The sequence below is a fragment of the Patagioenas fasciata genome, chromosome 1 (genome assembly GCF_037038585.1).
Source record: "Patagioenas fasciata isolate bPatFas1 chromosome 1, bPatFas1.hap1, whole genome shotgun sequence".
Classification (NCBI taxonomy): Eukaryota; Metazoa; Chordata; class Aves; order Columbiformes; family Columbidae; genus Patagioenas; species Patagioenas fasciata.
This window is the reverse complement of record NC_092520.1, coordinates 55,614,338-55,637,349: the sequence shown is the minus strand read 5'-3', so window position 1 is coordinate 55,637,349 and position 23,012 is coordinate 55,614,338. Positions and strand designations below refer to the sequence as shown.

General features: G+C 41.3%; 1 protein-coding gene across 1 annotated transcript in view; it reads right to left on the bottom strand.

Annotated features, from left to right (window-relative positions):
• Positions 1-21,442, bottom strand: part of HS6ST3 (heparan sulfate 6-O-sulfotransferase 3) — a 301,124-nt gene extending 279,682 nt beyond the window's left edge. The window contains exon 1 of the mRNA XM_065829762.2: positions 20,635-21,442. Within this exon, the coding sequence (XP_065685834.1) occupies positions 20,635-21,170 (536 nt within the window). The 5' untranslated portion in view covers positions 21,171-21,442. The remainder of the gene's footprint in view (positions 1-20,634) is intronic.
• Between the last annotated feature and the right edge of the window lie 1,570 nt (positions 21,443-23,012).

Below are 23,012 nucleotides of genomic sequence, written 5' to 3'. Positions count from 1 at the left end.
GGGAGCTACAGGGCAGCTAAGACTCACAGCGCTCTTGATGGCTTTAGAAGGCAGAACCACAATCAAGCCTCAAAAGGTGGTTAAGCAAGGAGATTTTTCTCAGAGACTCTGAGGAAAAATCTCAAGATGGAAAATGCAGATTGTCTCAAGCTGAGCAATCACTGGGAGAAGGAAGAATGAGTGGGGTTGGAAAGAAAGACTAAGGAAAAGCCAACATGCCCGAATGACACGTGAAATAAGCAGTAATGTGTTTTCCAGCCATATAACTAACTCTCTCTCACCCTGAGGTTTTTATATTTTTATCTTGGTCAGATTTGCTGTATTCTTATAAAGGCTTTAGCTTCAGGGACTGAAAAGTTTAGTCTCTGTCAGCATACTTGATATAAAAACAGGGATGGGGATGTGTAGAGGAAGTAATTCCACCTAAATGCGCTATCTGATTCAGGGTACTAAGAGATTGCACTGCATACTGAGGGGAAAAAAAAAAAAAAGCTTTGTAGCTGAAGATTTAAAATTACAGTTTCAAGAGCCAGCGTAGTTTATCTCAAAAGTGCCAAATGAAGGTAAAGGATTTCTTTGCTTTATACATATTTAAGAACTCACAGGTAGTATTTCTAAGCATCGCTACCGTATGTACCTGTGCTAACAGCCGTACCACTGAATAAAAAGCTGTCAAAATTTGCAGATTCAGAACTTCAGCTGAATAGGATTTACCATAGCAGATGTATCTAGGCACATCTTTTTATGTGCAAGTACTTTTCATACAGATATCTTATCAGGCCAAAAATGCCTTTTCATTATGGAGAAGATTAAAAGGTGCATATACATGCAGCTCAGAGATATTTCACACAAAGTTTACTGTATTCCATTACTATTATTTTGCTTCAGTAAATTTATAATCCATCTATTGCAGTGCAAGTGTCTGCGTAAGTCTGAGTGCTCTGTGTGCAACTATGGCCAAGAAACTTCAAACTGATGTGACAAACCAAGTACCTGTGAGGCATGAAAGAATTAGGGCATGCAGAAACTTCTTGTCTCCTTCCCTCAAGAGATTGCTTTTACTCTGAAAAGTTATGAGGAATTCACTGCTGTTATTTCTAAACTGTTTCTCTATCAATGATTCGCAAAATAAACACTTTCCTAAAAGGACTCTCTTAATGCACAAGTTTTGGATATGTAACTGCTAAAAGTTCAAGGATTTGAGTTATTTTTGAAGACAGGAAAAAATACATTAGGTTCACCTATTGTGAGTTTTAAAACCTGGAAAGAGCAATAGGCTTCTACCCTACCTTTGTGTTCTGTGGATGGCGGTTCAATTCGGATTGAATTGCCAGTTAAAATAAATATTAAAAAATTGTAGCCAGTTTTCAAAACTCCCCCTAAAACCTCTGTTCCACTTCACTGCCAAGCCACACGCAGCCTCCTGCTCCTCCTCCCCAACCAGTTCCAGACCTGAAAGGCCCCAGCCTCTCAGTAACACCCACAGTCTCACCCTATCTGTTCTGATTCCACCCCTGCGATCCATTCACGTTTACAATGCAGAGCATCCCATGTCCTTCTACTGTCTCTACCAGTCCTCCCTCATACACTCCTGAAACAATGGTCCTCTAGACATTCTCCATTTAGGCAAAGCCAGGAGTTTGTCAACTTTAAGAACTCCCTCTGTCTGTTTACTTCTTGCTCCGGCCACACAAAACATCAAGAGTGTACTTGCAATGAGGTAGTGAGTAACAAATCACTGTATCACACAACAAGTGATGTCATGTCATCCTAGAGAAGTATTTGAAAGATCTTGCAGAGAAGGAGCACAGAAATTCCTTCAGTGCAGGTCATCAATGTTGGATCCAGTCTCTATGAGAAAATGAAATTATATTATGCCAGTTAAATTCTACATTTGTATTCCTTCCTTTGCATCAAGAACAAATTACCACAGGGTAAAGAACTTGCTTTTGACATGGCACAATTGCTATGGCCAAGAAGTCAGGTTCTTCACTTGTGGTGCCTAGAAAACCTCTGTTTACTTTCATTCCAAATAAGAAAAAAATACCCTCCAGTATATATTAAAATCTATTATTCATTCACCTATTTAACTAGTCACACATCTTTGTCAGGCATTCCCTAAACTTCATCTCAAGTGTGTTCATAAAGTGAACTTCAGAGATACTGACCACACCCTACCATCTCTATGCCTTTGATACAGCAGTTAAAGGAATTCAAATTCAGATTTTTTTTTCCATAATTCTATCTATGTCATTATCCTTAACTGTTTTTTTCCCCCCAACTTCTTCTAATCCAGGTATTTCTGATGATCATCATCTCATAATTGAATTTGTCACCCTTACCTACACCTCACCCATTCTTCCAAATCACAAGGAATAAATAAATAAATAAACAAATCAACCACTATTCAAAATCTCCTCATTTATATGAATGGATGGGGGTTTTTTTGAAAGGAACCACTGTGTGAATTGCTAATTTGTCATCCTAGGGGTTTCAGTTTTGTAAGCCTGAATTTCACTCAGGTTTTGGACTATCAAGTCTAACATTCTCGTTACAGTGTACAATAGAGACAATTAAACTATAGCCACACCACCAGCAATACAAAAACACATTCAACAATAGCAACAAAATAAGAAAAAGAGTTAAAGGTACAGTGGCAGGACAACCAACGCTCTGCTCTAAGAAAATTAAATTTACAGTCAGCATAAGCACCACACTTGCAAAGCCCCATTGAGACCCTTGGCTTGGCACCATGGCTGCACCAGCAGTAGATAAAGCCAGTTAGTTTACAGCATGAGCTTCTACACAACTTGCGGTTACATCTTTGCAATGCAGTCACATATGCATCGACAGTAACTGAGAGCATTATATTGCTGGAAAAGCGTGTAGGCCATTAAACTGTTTTGGATCAAACAGAAGAAAAAGACTAAGCCCACCCTAATAGTTTTTCAATAAAAAGATACTGCTGCTGAACTTTTCATCGAAGAGATTCTCCTCACATTAGTGTTTCAGCTCTAGAAGACTTCAGTGAGTTACTGAAGGAAAAGAGGTACATCATAAGATCTAAGATCAAACTTTTAGTTCTTCAGTTGGAATAATTTCCCAAGATTGTTATCAGAAAAAAGCCTGAGATCAGGAAAAAAAACAAAACAAAACAAAACAAAAAGACAGACATTATGGTTGCCAGTTTTATCACGTGCAGCCTTTGAAGAGACAGCTGAAAAGCAACACTGTACTTAAAAGCATTTTCACATGTGCTACTAACCAACTTGTATCTCAGATAAGGGAAGAATCAATCTTCGTTCAGGAACTGGAGCAACACCACAAGTCACAGGGCTCACCTTGTCTGTGGTGCCAGCAATGGAGTGAGCAAGGACATCTACGTCAGGGTGCGACCTCTAGTGAGCATCAACACAAACTAGCCCATGAGTACGGGAAGTGACTGGGGAGCCAGATTTCAAAGCAGCCATAAGGCCAGGGTGAGGAACACAACTGAAGGCTACTGGAAGGACCAGGAGGCCCAGCTACATCAACTGCTATAGAGACCACAAGGTCTGGTGGTCTCTGGGGAGACTGGGGACCCAGGGGCTAGCTCCTGGACAGGCAGTATCTAAGGCCAAGTACCGGAGTGGGCCATGTTGTGTATACATATTCTGCACTAATAGACCATGGAGGGGAACAGGATAAAGTCATTGGTATTGTTTATGTTTGCGTGAGTGCTGAGTTGTGTGCCTGCACTGCTCTCTGTGACAGGCAATGCACACATTATGTACATGTACTTGTGCAGGTGCCTCCTGGGAACATGTGCTCAGTCTTGCTCTTGGTTGGACCTGAGGACATGGAGCTGGAGCAGCCTTGCTGCCACTGAGTGACTGAAATTCGCAAAGATGAACTGGTCCAGACCAAAGCAAGTCCTGATAAATAGGTGCCATGGTTTAACCTGAGCTAGCAATAAAACTACGACAGCCGCTCACTCATCCCCAAATAGGGGAGAGAACCAAAATGGAAGAGAGAAACATGGATTGAGACAAACACAGTTTAATAAAATAACAATATACTAAGACACTACTAGTAAATATATATATAAAATATAATATGAAATAAAAGATAACTCAATGCAATTCCTCACAAACACCAAGCAGCCAGTCCCAGGCAACAGCACATGGTCCCAAAGCCAATCTCAGAGAGAGAAAAGAGTAAAAAGACAAATGTCCAAAGGCCTCTGAATACTCTCATTGATCAATCTGGATGTCAGTCAAGCTCTGCCCCATTCATGGCGCCCTTCCCAGCTGCCTCACACCTGTGGACAGAGCACTCAGAACATCCTTGGCTCTCAGACCAGAGCTATTAAAAACATTAACTTTGTCCCGGGGTGTTATCTTCTTGTTCTCAAACTAAGTCCAAATAATTACCATACTAGCTATGAAAAAGAAACGTTTCTAACTGCATGAAAAAAAATAACTCGTTTTCAGTGAAACCAGCACAATAGGAAGATTAACCAACAAGGACCAATTCTAGTGTACCCTTAGTATTTATCCACTGTTAGTAGACTTCTTTATAGATATACTATGTTATTTGAATCCAGATTAACTTTTAGCATCCACAGTGGGAAGGCTCATCTCCTCTTATTTTGAACCTGACACTTCCACACTTATCTGACACTCCTTGGTTATCTGCTCTACAGTTTACAACTCTAATTCCTTCAGCACCCAGCAATCTTTATCCTACCCAGTCAAACCCATCCCTTTAAAAAAATGTTGGCACAGAAGCCATTCCTGCCTTTCCCTGAACATTACACATCACATTTATAAAGGTTAGAAGAGATCTCTGGCAGTCATTTAGCTCAAACCCCGGCTCAAAAGTCAGTCTCACTAGAGCTGGTTGCTCTAGGCTTCGTCCACATGTGTCTGAGCAACCTCTTCCAGCGTTTGACCACCCTCATGGGAAAAGAGCTTTTCTTCTCACCTAGCTGAAATTTCCCATTTTCCAACTAGTGTTCATTTCCTCCTGTCCTATCACAGTGTGCATCCAAAAAGAGTCTGATTGTCTACACATTCGCACTTGGAAATTGACTCACAGCTCCAATTTGAGGTCACCTGTGAACCTGGTGAGATCAGACTTCATCCCATTATCTGGACCACGAATACAAACATTTAAACAGTGTTGGCATTGCTGCCAGTTCTTGAGTGACACCTCAAGTAATCAACGTCCAGCTGGATTTGTACAGCTGCTCACCCCCACTTGCAGCCCAATAGGCAGCTCACTATATCACCCTGTCACTTCATCCATTTCTCACCAGTGTGTCTGCAAATATCACTGCACGAGAGCCTGGCAAAGTCCTTGCTAAGGTCAACACAAACAACACTCACTGCTCACACTTTGTCTGTGCAGCCAGTCTTCTCATTATGGAAGACAACAGTGTTAGTCAGGCACGGTTTGCCCCTCGAAGCTTTGTGCTGGCTGTTCCCAGTCCCCTTCTGGCTCTTCATGCGGCTGGAAAGGGCTTTCAGGGAAATTTTCTCAATTGCCTTCCGAGAGACAGAGGTCAAACCAACCAGCTCGTAACTCGCTGAATTCTCCTTGCTGTGCTTCTTGAAGAGGAAGTATAATGTCATCTCAGAGCCCACACTGTATAAGTAAAACTAGGATGGTTTGTACACATCACTACACATTTATCAACAAAGAAACCCAACTGCCATTTTAGCACTTACTTAAAAGTCTTCCTGCAAGTCCCCACAGTCAGCTTTTTCTTCACAATGCATAGTATCATTATCTCAGTATTTATCTTCTTTCCAGATGACATCCTTTTACCTTTATTTATCAGCACTTTAGAAAATAAATAAATGAACATACCAAAAATAAACCAAGAAAAGAATATTTCTCCACCCATGACATGACCTTTCTTCTCATTTGATAGCAGCTTAGGTTCCAACAGAGTTTCTGATGGACAGCCTTGTTGAATGCCCTTGGCAACCCCAGCAGCCTACAGCTACCAAATTTCCCTTTGTCAACATATTTATCTTCTTTCCAGAATCTTATAAGTTTATTCAGGCATGATTTTCTATTGCAAAAGCCACATGCACCTTACCTCTCACTTCGTTGTACTAAATAACTATCCACTAATTCTATTTCTAGTAATAATTTCTCCTAGTTTTCCCATTGCAGATGTTATGTTTACAGGTAAGTAGTAGAGGTCTTTTTTTAAATTACTTTCAAATTTCCCAAATATCAAGTTTTAAGTAGGAGGTCACATCCACATTTAGTAGTTTTGTTGTTTAATTCTTGAGCTCCTTTAAATACCATCTGGTTCTGGCAACTGGCACCTTTAAATACCATGTGGTTTATGCCTCTTTTTTTCTTCCTCCTTTTTTTTTTTTTTTAATTTGTTCTGCAATTGCCTCTACCAACAGTTCAATTTGAAGAGAGATCCTTTGATACATCCCCCATAATGAAAGGTTCCAGATCAGGAACCTCCTCAAAGCTCAAAGATGAACACAGATGCAAGAGGTAAAACAACAGCTTGCCTTTTTTCTTTTTCTTTTAAACACAACTTTATTTCAAATCAGGGGACAGAAGGAGAGATCACCCATTAGCCCTACACATTCTCTAATGGGCTTCTCATTCCCAGCATGTTTCAAAAACATAAATTTTATACTTTCTGCAAATTCTTCCTCAAATATCTTTCTTAGCTGTAACATCTTTACCAGAATTTATTAACTTCTGTACTTTGCTTTTGCAGACAAAACTTGACCTTTTCAAAAACTGTGAAAACTGCTTTGTATAACTACCTCTCTTACCCTGCTGCTTAGCTATGCTATGCCAGGTTCTTTTGGAACTTATCTTCAACAGGCACATGCATTTTCTCCCAGACTCCCACGTGGCATCTTCAAGTAGATCCCATGCCACTTCCAAGAACTTTACTTTTACAAATTGTCTTCAATATGCTTTTTCATTTCAAGCAGTTTTCTCAAAAAAAAAAAAACCAAAACACCGTAGGAGATTTTCAGAGGTAGAAGTTTTTGATTCTGGAAGACATTTGAAGACATTTTACAGAACAACTGTTTGGCAATAACACTTTGAAGCAGATCCTGCACACAGCAGTCAGAACCACATAAACTGCTTCTCCATCTTCAGGTTTGTGGACTAAGTGCTCCATGAAATACTCACTAGCTGTGTCTAGCAATTTAGTCTCCACATCAATCACTGCTGCAGCCACTGCCACTACCATGCAGGCACCAGGCTGACCAGAGAGCAACACAACTAAGAGACCAGAAGAGAATGAAAGGGCTCCACAGAGAAAGAAGTGGAGGAGAAAAACCACAATTAAGTCTGTTTCTGTGCATTTATACACCACATTGCTCACGGGGCTCCAGGTTCTGGAATCAGGCATTTATCATTTTCCACGAGCTGCTGTTTCTCTTAATTTCTAACCCATGATTGCAGAGGAAAAAAAAACAAAAGAAAAAAATTCAGACCCTATTATGTGAATTCAAGAAGCAGAAAGCAAACAAATCTCTGTTAAAAGATAACTAAAAAGCATAAAAATAACTGCTTAAAATTAGCTCTCAAAAATTTAAGAGAAATTAAAATTTGACTACTGAGATTGAACAAGCCACTGCAGACCCAAAAACACCTGCTGAAAATTGACTTGACAGAGCAATGTGCTTTCCTGTGTTCTGATGCAAACAGATGTTCTGTTTGAATCTCGTTGCTTATTGCTTCTATCATAAAATCACTTTTCCTTCTGTGTACCCCAGGGATATCACCCCCTGTACTTGTAACTAAATTCTCCTCTTTACTTCAAACCATCACCTTTTTTCCCAGGTTACACAAGCATTAGCAACCTTCCTTCTTTCCCTCTGTGGCAGGGGGGCAAAGCCAGCACCTACCCTGTTTTCCCAAAAATAAAACCTACCCCAAATACAAGCCCTCGCATGATTTTTCAGGACGCTCAAGATATAATATAAGCCGTACTCCAAAAAAAAGCCCTAGTTACGGTTCATTTTAAAAGTCCATTTAAATAGTGTTCAGGCAGCTGTACATGTAGAAAAGTAATAAGTTTTGGAGCAAAAACTAATATAAGACCCTGTCTTATTTTCGGGGAAACAGGGTATCTACCTTCCTTCACCTGCTGGGAAGGAGTCCCCTCCTCAGGATAAAACCAGTGGCTCAAACCCTGCAGAGCTGGGTTTCAGTGTTGCTGACAGAGAGCTGATGGTAAAGCATGAAAATTTTCCTGCCAGCCCTGTCAGCACTAATCTTAAATAGCTTCTTCTCCAAGACATTATAAAAGCAAAAGACTAAGGCATGTGCTATAGAGGCAACTTAAAATTGTTTAATACTTTATCCTAGGAGAAGCTGAATACAAATCGAAAGGAAACAATTGTAAAAGCCCCCTGAGCAGCAGCTTAAGGGAACAGACAGAAATACAGAGGAGTTACACTGAAATGAATCTTTTTTGTTCCCCATCTTTTCAGGTACGGGGAAGGAACAGTTATTTCTCCTCATCAGTTTTTGTGTACTACTAGGAACAGAGGGAACAATAAATAAAAAAATATTAGGATAGATTAAAGCAGTCAATTCTGTTAGCCTTTGCAAGGAGGTCAAACAGCTAAAAATCCAAGAGCCCCTTTGAACCTCAGCAGGGCGGACGAGCTCAGAGATGAGGAATTCAAGCCTGCAGGTCGCCAACAAGCCAAGCAGAGATGAGCACTACTCCAGCCAGATCATTTCTTACACAAAGCAAACAGGTACAATGCAAAGTGGATGCAAGTCACACAAGAAAAGCATACAAAACAAAAGCAAGAGAGCTGGCAAGATAGGAAGGACAGCTATGTGGGAGAAGGAGCAACATCAGGCTGCCAAGAAGGTAAATCGAAAGTGTAGGATGTAACCTGGATAACACAAGAAATAGGAGTCATCTTTACAGGGAAGAAAAAAAGCAAACCAACAAACAAACAAACAAAACAAAACAAACAAAAAACCCCACAAAACAAAAACCACACCCCCCATATCATGTGTTTGTGGAAGAAAAGCTTTCCTTTTCCATATGTCCTTTTAAGCTCTTCTGCCATCTATACATATGGCACAGACTGAAAATCCTCTAGTCACACAGTACCACACTTAGCTCCTGAATTGATACCCAACTTGTAATTATGTTTAAAATATCAATGCAACTACAATGACCTTCCTGCTATGCATACTCCCCAATTCATGTGATTATGTTTTGTTTGGGTTTATTTTTAATATTTTCTTTGGAACTACCCGATAATAGACTGAAATACAAGTAGCAGAGCATGAAACAAGAATGATAAACATCTACCATTCCCACTGCTCTCCCAATCAAAGCTGCAGTTCTGTGTGGTCTCACTTAAGCTTCCCAGTCAATCTGTTTGTCAGATATAGTCCATCAGTTTTACTATTACTCTGTAGCAATGCCCAGCAGCTGTTTAGATGTCCGCTGCTGACCCATATCACAATGGGATTGTTTGTCCCATTGTCAGATATCTGGCAATTTAATCAAAACAGAGATATACACTAATGCAAAATAATCTGCAGAAGTCAGAGGCACTGCTGGAAAGCCCAACATACATTTACATGCTCAATGAGCTGCCAGCTTCAGACAAGGGATGCAGGAGAGTGGAGATAAAAATGAAGACGTTGCTGAAGAAGGTAACGTGTTGTTACAGAGGACCTGGGCTTTTTAGGAAAAGCTATTTTCAGTTACTCCTTTCATTTAGGCAGCTAAATTCTCTATTTGGTGGAACTTCAACGGCATTTTCAGGTTTTAAAAGCTTGACAAAAAAGCTTTTTTACTTGAACACAGTTGAGCTGAAGTTTGTGACGCAAGTCTTTAAATAGGGACTTTAAAACTTTACTTCACAAAAAGAATGTTTAGTAGCAAAAAATACATACACACACACACAAGATAATTATTTGAGGTTTCTCACCAGTAACTTAATAACTAGACTGATTTAAAACTTTTGAAGATCACACCTTCTGGATTTTCCTACTTAGTGTTTTTTAAGCATTTACAGTCCATTGAAAAGACAGTAAAGGTATAAACACCAGTTCTTTGCCTGTATATTTGTTTCTCTTTTGTGGATTCTGTATTTGCCTACAGATTATATGATACAGAAGTACTGAACCTTGCAGAGAAGAATCTTAACTATCTTGAAAGTTCAGTCCAATAATTTTGGAATAGGAGAAGGAAAGGCAAAACATCTATGGTCTTTCATTGTAACCCCTGGGAAGTTATTTCATGTTAACATATGACAACTAAGGTTTTACACTATAATTTAACTGTGAACAGTTTAATAATGAAAGTTATCACTTCAGACAGAAGTTAAAGAGCTCTGAAGAATGCTGTCTGCAATGTGAATATGAAAAACTACTGAAGTGTTTGCTTTCTGGACAAAAATAATTCGAATAGAAATGCTCGACTCAACATACACTGAAACTGAATAAATGTTTATATAAAATAGTGAATATTAGAGAACACTAAGAGTCCAAGTATTAACAACAACAAAAGAGACAAATCTGTGACCATTTCTTATTTCCTGAATTGCTATTCAAGTTCTGGTTTATGTACTAAGCTCAGCTTAAGAAAAAGTGGGCCTGCCCTAGCATCAAAGCAGTATACCATCCCAGTCTTAAAAGAAGTGTACAACAAAATGGCAAGATAAGGATTATGAGACAGGCCAATATAGCAAGATGTCCAATTGGGCTGCAAGTGGGGGTGGGTTAGTACAAAATCCAGCTGGTGGCTGATTACTTGTGTCACTCAAGAAGTGACAGTGATGCCAATGCTGTTTAAAGGTCAGTATTATTGACCTAGGCGATGTGACAGAGTCTGGTCTCAGCAGGCTCCTAGATAACCCCAGACTAGAGAAAGAGATCAATACTCCAGAGAACAGTGCTTCTATTCAGAGCAACTTCAAGTGGGAAGAGAACTGTTTTGATGGAAACCTCGTGAAGATCAACCACAGCCTGTGGTTTACTGTGAGGATGGTGAGACAGTGAACAGGTGAGGCACTGGAACAGGCTGCCCAGAGAAGCTGTGGATGCCCCATCCCTGGGAGTGTCCCAGGTCAGGCTGGATGGGGCTCTGAGCAACCTGATCTAGTTGAAGATGTCCCTGCTCATTGCAGGGGGCTTGGAGTAGATCACCTTTAAGGTCCCTTCCAACCCAAATCATTCTATGATTCTAAGTAAAAGAAAAAACTTGCACCCGAGGTAAAGTAGGAACACGCATGACAACATGCTGGGCACTGAGTGGCTAGGACATAGCTCTGCAGAAAAAGATCTGGGGCTCCCGGTGGCTAACAACGTGCCCTTTGCAAGTGGAACAGGCTGATCAAGTATAAGGCTATGCTGGCTGGGGCTAGCCAGCAAGCTGGGGGAAGTGACCTCCCCTCACTCCCCCATTTAGCACTGGTAAAACAGCACCTGGAGTGATGCACCCAATTTTGGGTTCACCAGTAAAAGACAAACCTTGGTATAATGGGCACTGTTAGTAGACGGCTGCCAAGATGATCAAGGCGCTGGGACATATGACACAGAAGATGTGGCTGAGTGAGCTAGGTTTAGACCTTATTACTCTGTTGAATTTTCCTCTGGGAGTGTATAAAAAAGTCACAACTGGACTCTTTTTGGATGCAAAGAGCAATAAGACATGAAGAAATGAAAACCAGTTCGAAAATGGGAAATTTCAGCTAGGTGAGAAGAAAAGCTCTTCTCCCACAAGGGTGGTCAAACGCTGGAAGAGGTTGCTCAGGGACATGTGATATCTCCATCCTTGGAGTTACTCAAAATTTCTGGACAAAACTCAGAGCAATTTGCTCTAGTGAGAATGACTTTTGAACAGGGGTTTGAGCTAAACTACTTCCTACCTAAATGATTCTATAATAAATCCAAATGACCAGTAGTAGAGAGCAACAAAAAATATTTAATACTCTTCTCTAAACCTCGTTAAGTCAACAGCAGAAAAGATACAGCTTTAGCCTGACAGAGGCTTTTCTGGCATGTTAACAAAGTTTTTGCAGTTACGGAAGTTATCCATCACTCACATTTGAAGCTTCTTGGAAAATAATGGTCTGACTCTCACTACTAAAAATTAAGACCCAGTTAAAGGATGAAAATAGTACATGACACCTGTGCTACTGGGGTTTTAAAATGAAGATGCTTAATTTAACATTTGGGTCTCTTATAACACCTGACCTGGGAAACTTATGCCAAAAAAAGACAAGACCTATGCAGGACAGGAGCTGAAACTAGCTGGTTTCTCATTATTTTCACATCTTTCTATTCCAGCAACTATAAAGGAACATATGGAGAGCTTTAAACCCTAAATGAAGTTTCATTTGGAAAAAGTGAACTTTCAAATTGCATAATTTTTATCCTTCCTTCACCTCACAAGTGTAGCTTTATTTCTGCTTCCTTGTCTCTTCTGCTGTCTTCCAGACTCCAGCCTAACTTTGGGCTTGTTCCTACACTGCTTCTCTTCTTTCCCCTTTTACTCTGAGGAGTTCCTCAAGCAAACACCATCAGCTGCTATTCTGCCCACCCCCACATTCTCAGCCATAGCCTACGTGCAAAGACACATGGAAATAAAGTCAAAAATGTAAAGTAGCTACTTTGCAATGTGAAAATACACAAATACCGAGATACAAATGTAGTTGCTACTTAAACAAAAGCCAGCTCAAAAAAAGAGTTAGAAATAGGCTAGTTGGTTAAAAAAATGAAGCTTTTTTTCCTACATTACTACCTCTATAATTTCATTTAACGTGTATTTAAAAGTCGAACATGCCCGAGTCCTACAAATGTAAATCTGTAAGTCAGCAAGCCCTTTCCATTTACATTATTAGACTTCAGATGAGAATTTGAAAAAATTGGACGTTTTTGATTAGTGTTTTGTGAAGTATCCTCATTCTTTTACTCACCTCACTTTAAGGTTTGTTTGTAGAAAGTAAACGGTCTCAGATGGGTCAACTCCTCCACATACTCTTAACATCCTGAAGGGGACATTCCCTACCAGTACCAAACAAAACCAGGAACCACGTGGCCCGCCTTCTCATCAGCATCAAGCTGCTTCACAGAACTAGGAAGTCTGGTCTCAAGTCAATGATGAGTAGCGTGGTTTGTTTCATCAGTCCTTCACTATTTTGTCTTTGGAAACTGGAGCTGCATGTGGTCATTGATATCCCCCTCCCTGCAACTATTCTTCATAAGGCTCTCAAGATTTCCCCACTACTAAGCCAGTAGTTTGTGTTGTCCTGTGCAGGGACAGGAGTTGGACTCTATGATCCTTGAGGGTCCCTTCCAACTCAGAACATTCTCTGTTTGGCACCTCTATCAGTTTGTAGACACTCAGAGCCACACTTCAACCTGCATTAATACACGTTCACAACTGACATATAAGTGTACAAATGCAACGTTTCTAATATATCTGAAATCCACTTAGTATCAACCATTTCCTAACAGATAACTCATTTCTAAATAAAGTAATGGAGTTAAGACATTACATTTAAACCATTAATCACAAGCCTATCGCCCCTCCGCCCTCTACTTTTTCTACGACGATTTTAAGCTGTGGGCCAAACTCCAGATCTTTGTAGAAGTATATTTGAGGTCATCTAACAAGCAAGCTTCACAGCAGAAGCAAAGTCCTCTGAGCTTGAATACAAAAGGCCCTATCCCTACGAGAACACATTTTATACTTTTTTAGTCAATACATATCAGGATCTCAAGCACTGATCATGTAACAGACCGCAAGCAGAGTATTTTAAAAAGAAGGACCCAGTTTGAAATCACTATCTCTCTGCAACCACAAATGATCAACTATTGTCTTGATGCTGACAATAACCTGTACTTCAAGAGTTATTGAATTTGCCGCTCTAGAATGTGTTCTGAAAGATCCATGCCATCTTGAACAAAATCACAGAGTATTTGTTATTATATTTTTACCCTCTCAATTGGTAGTTGTTTCAAGGCTGAATCATTTTATCACAACAGCTGTCCAAATTAGACCCTTAATTCATACAATCAGCCTCCTACACAGTGTTTGAAAACCTTGTTCATCAATAGCAGAACTTCAAAGGGACTTAAGTTACCTTCTAAGGCAACTGGAAACACTAGGACACTCAGTGTCGTTTAGCACTAGAAGTTTGGGTTACAAGTACTTCCAGAGAACAGGCTACAAGTTGAATGCAATGCTAAATACACTAAAGAATACAGATTCCCTTCCTTTCATCACATCTCATTCTGCACAGAGACCAGCAGAGTTTTTATTAGCTCCATTCACTACCACGGTTGCACCAAACTCTGGGAGGAACCATTTCACCCTTGCTGATTTGGAAAAGAACATATGAAAACTGCAAACACACCTGAAGGGAGAAATTATTGACTTCAACCGCCTCTCTACACTTTGTGTTGAGCTTCTGTGTGATCACTAGAGCTGAGCTGGCACAGATTTTTCTCTTCCTCCACAAAGTGTTCTCAAAAACAACAAGAGTAAGGTCACAATTTTATCCCTATTTTTGCCACTGGCTGGGTCTACAGATTTAATCTCTACCAGCATAATGGCATTACACAACAACCTTTCCCACCCACACAGTAACTCTTCCCATTCCACCTCAAACCAACACATACCCCAAAGCTATCTAAGAATTTATTTTAATCAATATCCTATTCAAGAGGATTGAAAACTACTCTAAATTAGGCAGCTAGACAATAAAAATCAAAAAGCATTTTAATAACACAAGAGAGTTACAGCATCTGCTATGTCTTACAACACTGTACAGCCCTAGGGGATGCTACTCACACTTTCACTCCTTCCTCCTCCAGGGTTTCTCTACCTGGCTCCTGCACAAAGAAGAGAATAGCTTCTTCATTTTAGAGAAAAATCTTATTAGACGGCCTATTTTCCAGAATGCAATACCAGAAGAAGCCAAAAGCCACCCCAACATGATATAAGCAGCTAGAATAAAAAGGAAGCAGAAAGGTCTGCATCAAAGGAGCAAGCAAATTTGCTTGAGTAAATCACTACATTCTCTTCCAGGCAACTAGAACTGCCGCTCAGGTGAGTATTTTCATTATATGCACCTCCCTACCTCAAAACTTACTAAGTTTCACAGCTATCTATAAATCACAGTGATGGGTGAATAAGAACAATCAATTCCCAATTGAATTAGTGCTGACCACAGTTTTATCAATACTAGCAATTAACAGTAAACATGAGTTCTAGTCATTTTTATAGACTTCAGCAAGGCAACCTGTTGAGGTTTATTGCAGCAGCTTCAAATGTCTGAAGACAAGACTTCAAGTCAAAAGTTTTCCAGAGCTGTGACAACCCCGATGCTGAAAAGTTCTGTCTCCATCAATAATTAATCTGCTACTCTGGACAGGGCAAATCTGACAGGAGACAAGCACAGTGCAAAAAGTAGTTGAAGAGAGTTACTATCTTTAAACGCATAGATTAGCAGGCAGCATTAGTGTTTCAATGAAGTTGGATCAAATCAGTCCAATTTCCCTCTAAAATATACTAATTGACTTCAAAAATGAACAGTAGGGTTTGGGTTTTTTTTTTTAATGTTAAGAAGTATTACATTAGACAACATTTCTGATTAGCGTCCTAAGTCAGAAAAAGCAGAGTCTAGAAAAAAATATGATATGTCAGGAACAGAATTCCTTGGAAAGCAATTTGAAAAATTAGATTAAACAAAATGTTTATTACAGTGGGATTTAGTTCTATTCAGTGATCATATTGACAATATGGACGCTGAATACAGAACACACTTAGTAAAGATGCCAATGATGAAGAGTTAGGAAGGCCAAAATTAAAATCTAAATTAATTTTACATATTAAAGCAACTGACAGAAGAGGAATGAAATCCAGGGGGGATGAACACAAAGCTCGTATAAAAAGACAATAGGAAATATAAGTAGTAGTTTTCAGAAAATGAATAGTGTCTAAATCCCAAACTGAACAGTCAATGTCAGGCAAGCACAAAATAGGCAAACATCACTGAACTGTACAATCACAGGTACAACTTTCAGAATAAGCACAGCAATCTTTTTTGCTCCACTTCACACTACACTTAGAAACTAAACACTGTACCCCCACTGAAACATCACATTTCAAGAAAACAACTGACACAAATACTAAGAAGAGGCATGTTAAGAACGGCCTACAATAAATACAGAATAAGCTGGATTGGGTTACATTTTAAGAAGCGAAGGTTGAAACAGGACATGCTAAGAACCAACATACCTAGTAGGCTACTGCAGAGAAAAGGGGATCCATTTACTCTCAGTTTCCCAAAATACAGACACTACAATGGGCTTAAAATTGAAGTTAATAAGATTCATGCTAAGCATTGAGGGGGGATACAACACCACTTTCTTATAGTAAGGACAATGAAACCCTCGAGCAGATTACCAAGGTTCTTTTACCTGCCTCCACTGCTGGATGCTTTAAGGAAGGAAAAAGAATCCACAATGTCAGCAGCAGGACCTCAGGAAATTTTGTAATCCCTGCTGTTCCTTAGATTTATGGAAAAAACTTATATACAGCTTAATGGCTCTAACATTCATTTCAGTAGAAGATAGATACCAAGGTATGCTAGAGAATTTGTGGAGGTTTTTTTCAGATTAAACCTTTGTGCTTTTTCTGCTCCCCACTAACTTCAGTATAATCTTAATTTTCAATTAATGCTCTTCTTAAATTTTTGTGATTACCACAGTTACCTTGGCAGCAAAGAACAGAGTCCACCTTACTCTCTGTTATTGCTAGAGCTTCAAAAGCACTCAATAGTCAAATACAGGACAGCATAACAAAAAGGAATCCTACTAATAATTTCCATTCAAGTCTCCCGATCACATGACTTATAGGTTTACTGCTGATTTATACTTCCATTGAATAACAGAGCACACAGTAAGTTAAACAGGCATGAGGAAATGGAGAGTATAATGGAAGCAAATGAAAGAAAATCAATAGTTTTGAAGACTAAACTGCACTGGGGTTTACAAAATTAGACTGATTTTACTGTTTCATACAAGAAAATTAGACAACGCTTTCAACACAGTGTTCTTTCAAGTGTGCAGTTTAAAAGATTACCTTCCTAGTTTAATCAAACCTGTAATAATTAATAATTATTAACGATATTGCTGGCACACCAGCAAGGAAGAAAATGTGCCTTGATTAGGACTTCTAAGGTCCCCTCTCAATCCCTTCTCCATAAAATAGAGAGGCAAAGCAAGCTCCACCTCACACACCAAGTTTTACCTGGTAACCAAGTTTTACCTGGTAACCTAACGGACAATCAGGTTGGACAATGTCTCTGCAACATTAGATGTGGAATTCCTTTCATCTAGTTTTGGACATCAAGTCCCAAGCAGCTATTCCAGGCTTTCCTTGTAATCAGTGAAAGGAAGAACTGCCCCTCCAGAAGACAGATGAGAAGGTCTCAGACACGTCTTAGACCCTCCAAACAACTGCCTGTATCTCCCCACTGTCTATAGAGGTGGCTTAATGTCACTCAGACCTGAGATCAACTCTTCCCTGGCAACCCAGGTTAGACACCCAACAACATTTCTCTTCCCTTTCTTTCCTCAAGCAATGTTGGCTAAGGTTCCGCAGTCTCAGCTCCTTGGCACCTCTGAAGGAAAAGCCAAGTTCCAGAGGTGGAGGCCAAATACAAGCATCGTCAACGACTTCCAGAGAGGGCAGAGCAAATGTACAAAGAAATAAAAGAACTCTTATTAAAAAAAAGTATTTCACATCAGTCTCTGTTATCTTTCTGTTTTAACAGCCATTTTTTGTAAAGCAGAGTAAATAACCCAAGTTGTAGACACAATGCATAGCTGAAAACTACACTAAGAAGCATTTAAAACTGCTTCAGCTGCATACCCTTCACAATATCCTCGCTGGCCAGGCAACAACTTCGTAAAAGTGAAAAACTATACATTAGTTTGAAAAACTAATAGCCTATGTCTGTAAACACTTAAGCAGATATTTCAGCAGAATCTCTCACATCCTGAAAATTAAAACATATGCAAATGTTTGAAGAAATAAAGTCTAAAGTTGTTGGGTTTGTTTTGTTGTGTGTTTTGATGTTGTTGGTTTTGTTTTGTTTTCAAGTACTGGCATTTGAAACAATTCTTCACAAAAGAAAGTTAGTTCTACAACTTCACAATTGCATCCAACACATTGACAACAAGCAACTTTTCATACTGAAGCACCTAAGCCAGGACAAGGGTACAGGACACTTCATACCATTAAAATACATTAAGAGGTAAAGGTTCAGTTACATCAAAATCAGAGCTGGTGTTTGTGCTTCAAAGAGTTCAGATTAGTAAGGCACAGCAGCAGTTTCTGCTCTGTGCTCCTTCTTGGGACCTGAGATTCCCATCAAAGTATTTTAGGCTTGATTCCGACTTCAACAAGAGCAACGACACTCACAGCAGAGACAATCTGTACTTTAGGGTTACACGATGCATTTTACAGCCCATTGAAAAAATTGAAGTCAACCTATGTGATTATAAGGAGAACACAAAGGAAAAAATGAAAAGGCAAATGAGACTTAGAACAATTCAACAAATAATTACTCACAGCACCTTCCTCACTTACGTAAAGATGAATCAAGAAGCATAATGTCACACTAACAAAATCATTCACTAACTAAACAAAAAAATTTAAGAAAACACTATTCAGCTATAATGGTGAAATGACATTACATGTTTTTCTTCAATCAAAATAATTACTAATTATCCACCAAATAACCACTATGACCTGCTTTACAATTCAATTCAAAATTCTAAATTTACTTAATAAAACCATGTTTTTTATTTAAAAGTACCAAAGCCACTACTCCAATTTTACTGCCCGTTCATAATCTCTGCTATTCAATTTAACGCTCAGTTATTTACCTACTAATATTCTTCATGACATAGGAAAAAAGGACTCCAGTGACAGACTATGTATTCTCAGACATTTCTACAAGTATTTCTCTTCCTCATCCCCTCCCTGGTTTACGAGTTTACTGACCATTCCTTAGAGCCATACAGTTAACACAAAGTTATTTTGTCCCTGAAAACATTCACACTTTTTTTTTTTTAACACTATCACACAAATCTTTAGCTAAAGATTTTTCACAAAGTTGTATGAATAACCTTAAGAGTATCCTGTAAGTCCAGTCCAAGTTCCCGACCATCAACAATAAATTCAAATTATTCTCACTGGAGTCATGCCAAACGTGACTGGCTTTGCCGCATGGGAGGGCCTTTAATGGTCGCATCAAATCATCTTCAAATTGTTCAACAACGACAATAATCAACTCTGTTCTCTTGATGAATAGGCACTGTGAAAATCAGTCCACATATGTTATGCACTGTACCCGTTTTTAAATGACAAGACACAAAACCGTGTGTGAGTGGTCCTACTGAAAATTTGAAGTCTGCAAACTCATAAAATTAAGATGAACAGTAAAATGAAAGGACAGAAGTTATTTGGAAAACTATATAACTAGAAATTAAAAAATTTATATTTCCTAAACATCTTACAGATGTTGCAATTACAATCATTACAGTACAAAGGTTTAAGAGAGAATCCAGCTGCTAAATTCTTACTATACATGTTCAAAATGTATCATACAAGTAAAGATAGGATCTAATATTAGCCTGAAAATCTGATTTAACGGTAAATAACTCAGAACAAAGCCGAAAACTTACTGAATCACCTAAATCTATCCCATACCGAGAGATTAGACATCTGATAATTTTTCCATTTAAAATACAGAAGGGACGTTTCGTAACACCCAAAAAAAAAGCGTGATACAAGACGACACGCAGTGAGGCAGCATGCACACAAAATTTAGAAGTTTTCCACCGTCATCAGATTATCAAAAGAACACCAGCAGCGTCATTTTTTTCTAGCACTGCGTTCCCTGCAGAACGCCTGGCACACACCGTCTCCTGACTTGCAGCTCGCACATAGAGCGAGCGATCAGCGCACAACGGGAAGCACAGAACCAGCCTTTCCCCCAGCAAGAAACACGGGGCGGGGGAAGATTTTAAGTGGTTCTGGATGCGTCAAACTCCACCAGTTAACACCACTCAGCAGCTGCAGCGATCCATTGGATTCTGCACTCTTCTTAGGCAGAAGAGCGCCGTGTTTTGTTAAACCCAAGTTTCGAAAGGGCAAATAGGTTAAGAGGAACTTGCATTTAAAAAATTAAAAAAAAGCCGAGTAATTTCTCTCGCACTAACGTGTACAACAGGCAGCTACGCAGAATCCGCTAAATTTGAGGCGAAACGAACGCATTACAGGTAACAAACAGTGAGGGCAAGAGCCCAAACTAGAACCTCCTCCGGGAGATAAACCTTTTTTTAAAGAAAAAAAAACAAAAACAAATAACTTTGCTTCTTAATGACGGCGGCGGCGGACAACTCTGGCCAAAGTGCCGGAGAACGGTACCCACCGCGCCGAAGAATGCGGGATCCGATTGCGAGTGGGTGGAAGTCGAGCGCCGCACACGACGCCACCGGGCACGTGTGGGCCGGCAGCCCCCACCCCGGGCGGGCTCCCCCGCCACCTCCGCGTCCCCCCGCGGTGTGGGGAGAGCGGCCGGCACTGACCTGAGGGTGCGGTTGCCGGCGCAGCCGCGGCGCTCCATGGCAGCGGGCACGCAGCTGGTGAGCTCCGTCCAGTCGGCGTGCAACCCGCAGCTCCAGCCGGTGGAGAAGCGGGAGAAGAGCCAGGTGTCCTTGTCGCCGCCCGGGCGGTGGCAGGCGCACTTCTTCTGCCCGGCCCGGCAGTAGCAGGGCTGCTCCAGGCGGATGTTGCGCACCAGGTGCCGCCCGAAGGTGGTGCCGCCCGTCTTCTGGATGTGGAGGAACACGATCACGTCGCGGCCCCGCATGTCGAACCGCACCCGCCGGCACAGCTCCCCCCGCGCGAACGGGAACTTGGCCACCAGCCGCGGCAGCGCCGCCGCCGCCTCCTCTTCCTCGTCCCGCTCCGCCGGGTCCCCCCCGCGGCGGGCGGCGGAGGCCGGCGGGCGGCGAAGGCAGACGGCGCCGGGGCAGGCGGGCGACACGTACTGGTAGATGATGAGCAAGAAGAGCAGCGCCAGCAGCGGCGGCAGCAGCCACCTGTTGAAGCGCTCGTCCATGGCGATGCGCTGGAGCAGCGCGGCGCGGGCTCAGGCGCTGCCGGGCGTTGACAAGGCGGCCGCCCGGCTCGGATCCCGCAGCCGAGGGGCGCCCGGCTCCCTTCCCGACGGCATGTTCCTTGCCGGCGGCCACGGCTCGGCTCGGCTCGGCTCGGCTCCGCTCCCCTCAGCGCAGCGCGCCGCGCCCCGGCCCGCCGACGGCGGCCATCCCGCGTCCGCTTCCCGCGGCTGAGGCGAACGGGAGGTGCCGCGGCGGGAGCAGCAGCTCCCGAATCCGCTCCGCCGGCAACTCTCCAGCACAAACACACCGCTCAGCCCCCCGCGGGGCGGGGCGGGCCCCGCTCCCAGCCAATTGGGGCAAAGTCGGCTGCCGGAGCAGCCAATGTGCGAGCCTAGCACGCCAGGTCTATGACCAATGGGAGCAGGCGGAGAGTAAACGGGGGTGGTGGGAGCCCTTCCTCGCTCTCCTCCAGGTATCGGACGGAGAGCGGTAGCGCGCCAGTGGGGGAAAGGAGGCAGGAGCAGCCAATGAGGTGGCGGGGGCGGAGCGAAAGGCAGCCAATGAGATTGACAAGGGGGCCCCGCCAGGTGAGCCACCGCCCCCACGCCGAGTCAATGAAACGGAAAAAAAAACCGTGATTTTTTTTTTTTCCTTTAAAACTCGTTAATATCCCGTTGTGGGTTTGTTTTTGGTTTTTTTTGTTTGTTTGTTTTCTGCAGGCGGGTCTTCTACTGTTTGCAGTTTCAGACCCACGTTTATAACCCCGGTATTGAAGTATTTCACACCACTGCCTCGGGCCGCACTGCCTACTGCACAGATTGACTACTTCACTGTAGATTAAATGATCTGCAGGGCTGCTGGTTCGTGGGGTCATTTGGAGTCTTCAGAGCACAAAGTCCCAAATGCCAAACCGACTTTAAGGAAAACTTTTATCTCCTCGAGGCAGCAACATCTACCCCTGGCAGCAACTTTATCCAAGTTTCACAAGTTAATTCTTCAAGCCCTTCACATATTTACAAAAACTCTCAAACTGTTAGTTTTCCCTATTGAAAAAAAAAAAAAATCAAGGGTCTAGCTCACAGGTCACACAAAGCTGAGGAATGTTTTGTCACTGTTTTGTCTGCAATGAGTCCATAGATTAGCAAGCCTGTTAGAAACACTTCAAATACAAGCCTTGTACAGCTTCCGGATTATAATATATTAACATGCAAAGCATTTCATGTTAGAGCTGATTGCACATCTTGCTTATTTAATTATAGAATGTCTTTATTTACTGAGGGATTAATTAGATAACTGATAGTGCTAAAGCAACTTTCTCAACCCTGGAGACAACCTCACCTCTGGAAGGCTGTTAACAGAAGACTAGTGCCTTCCCATGAGACCATTTAACTTTAGAACTTTAAAAAACACTTAGACCGATGTATTTTAAGATGAAGTTTTTTTATATAGAGAGTAAAAGTATTTGGACTCTTGGAGGAGAGTAACAGCTCCCATTAAAGCTTGCCAGAAAGAACAGAAATTACCAGAAAGTGGTCTAAACAAAAGGAGTTAAAACTCTACATGCTGTGAGATGTTCCAGAAGTTTCTGCCACAAGACCAGAAGCATCAACCACCTGACTTCAAACGACACAATCACACCACACACACACAAACATTTCCAGGGTTGCACAGCACTGTCAAGGTATTACACTGGTAAAAGTTTGAGAGGAGCCAATTCTCAGGTCTTGCCAAGACATAAAAAGATATGCACTTCTATCTTCAGTGAAAATTCATACAGGAAGCATCACGTGTTACATGGAATTCACCCCTGTATTGTACAAGCACACACCACAGTGCTGAAA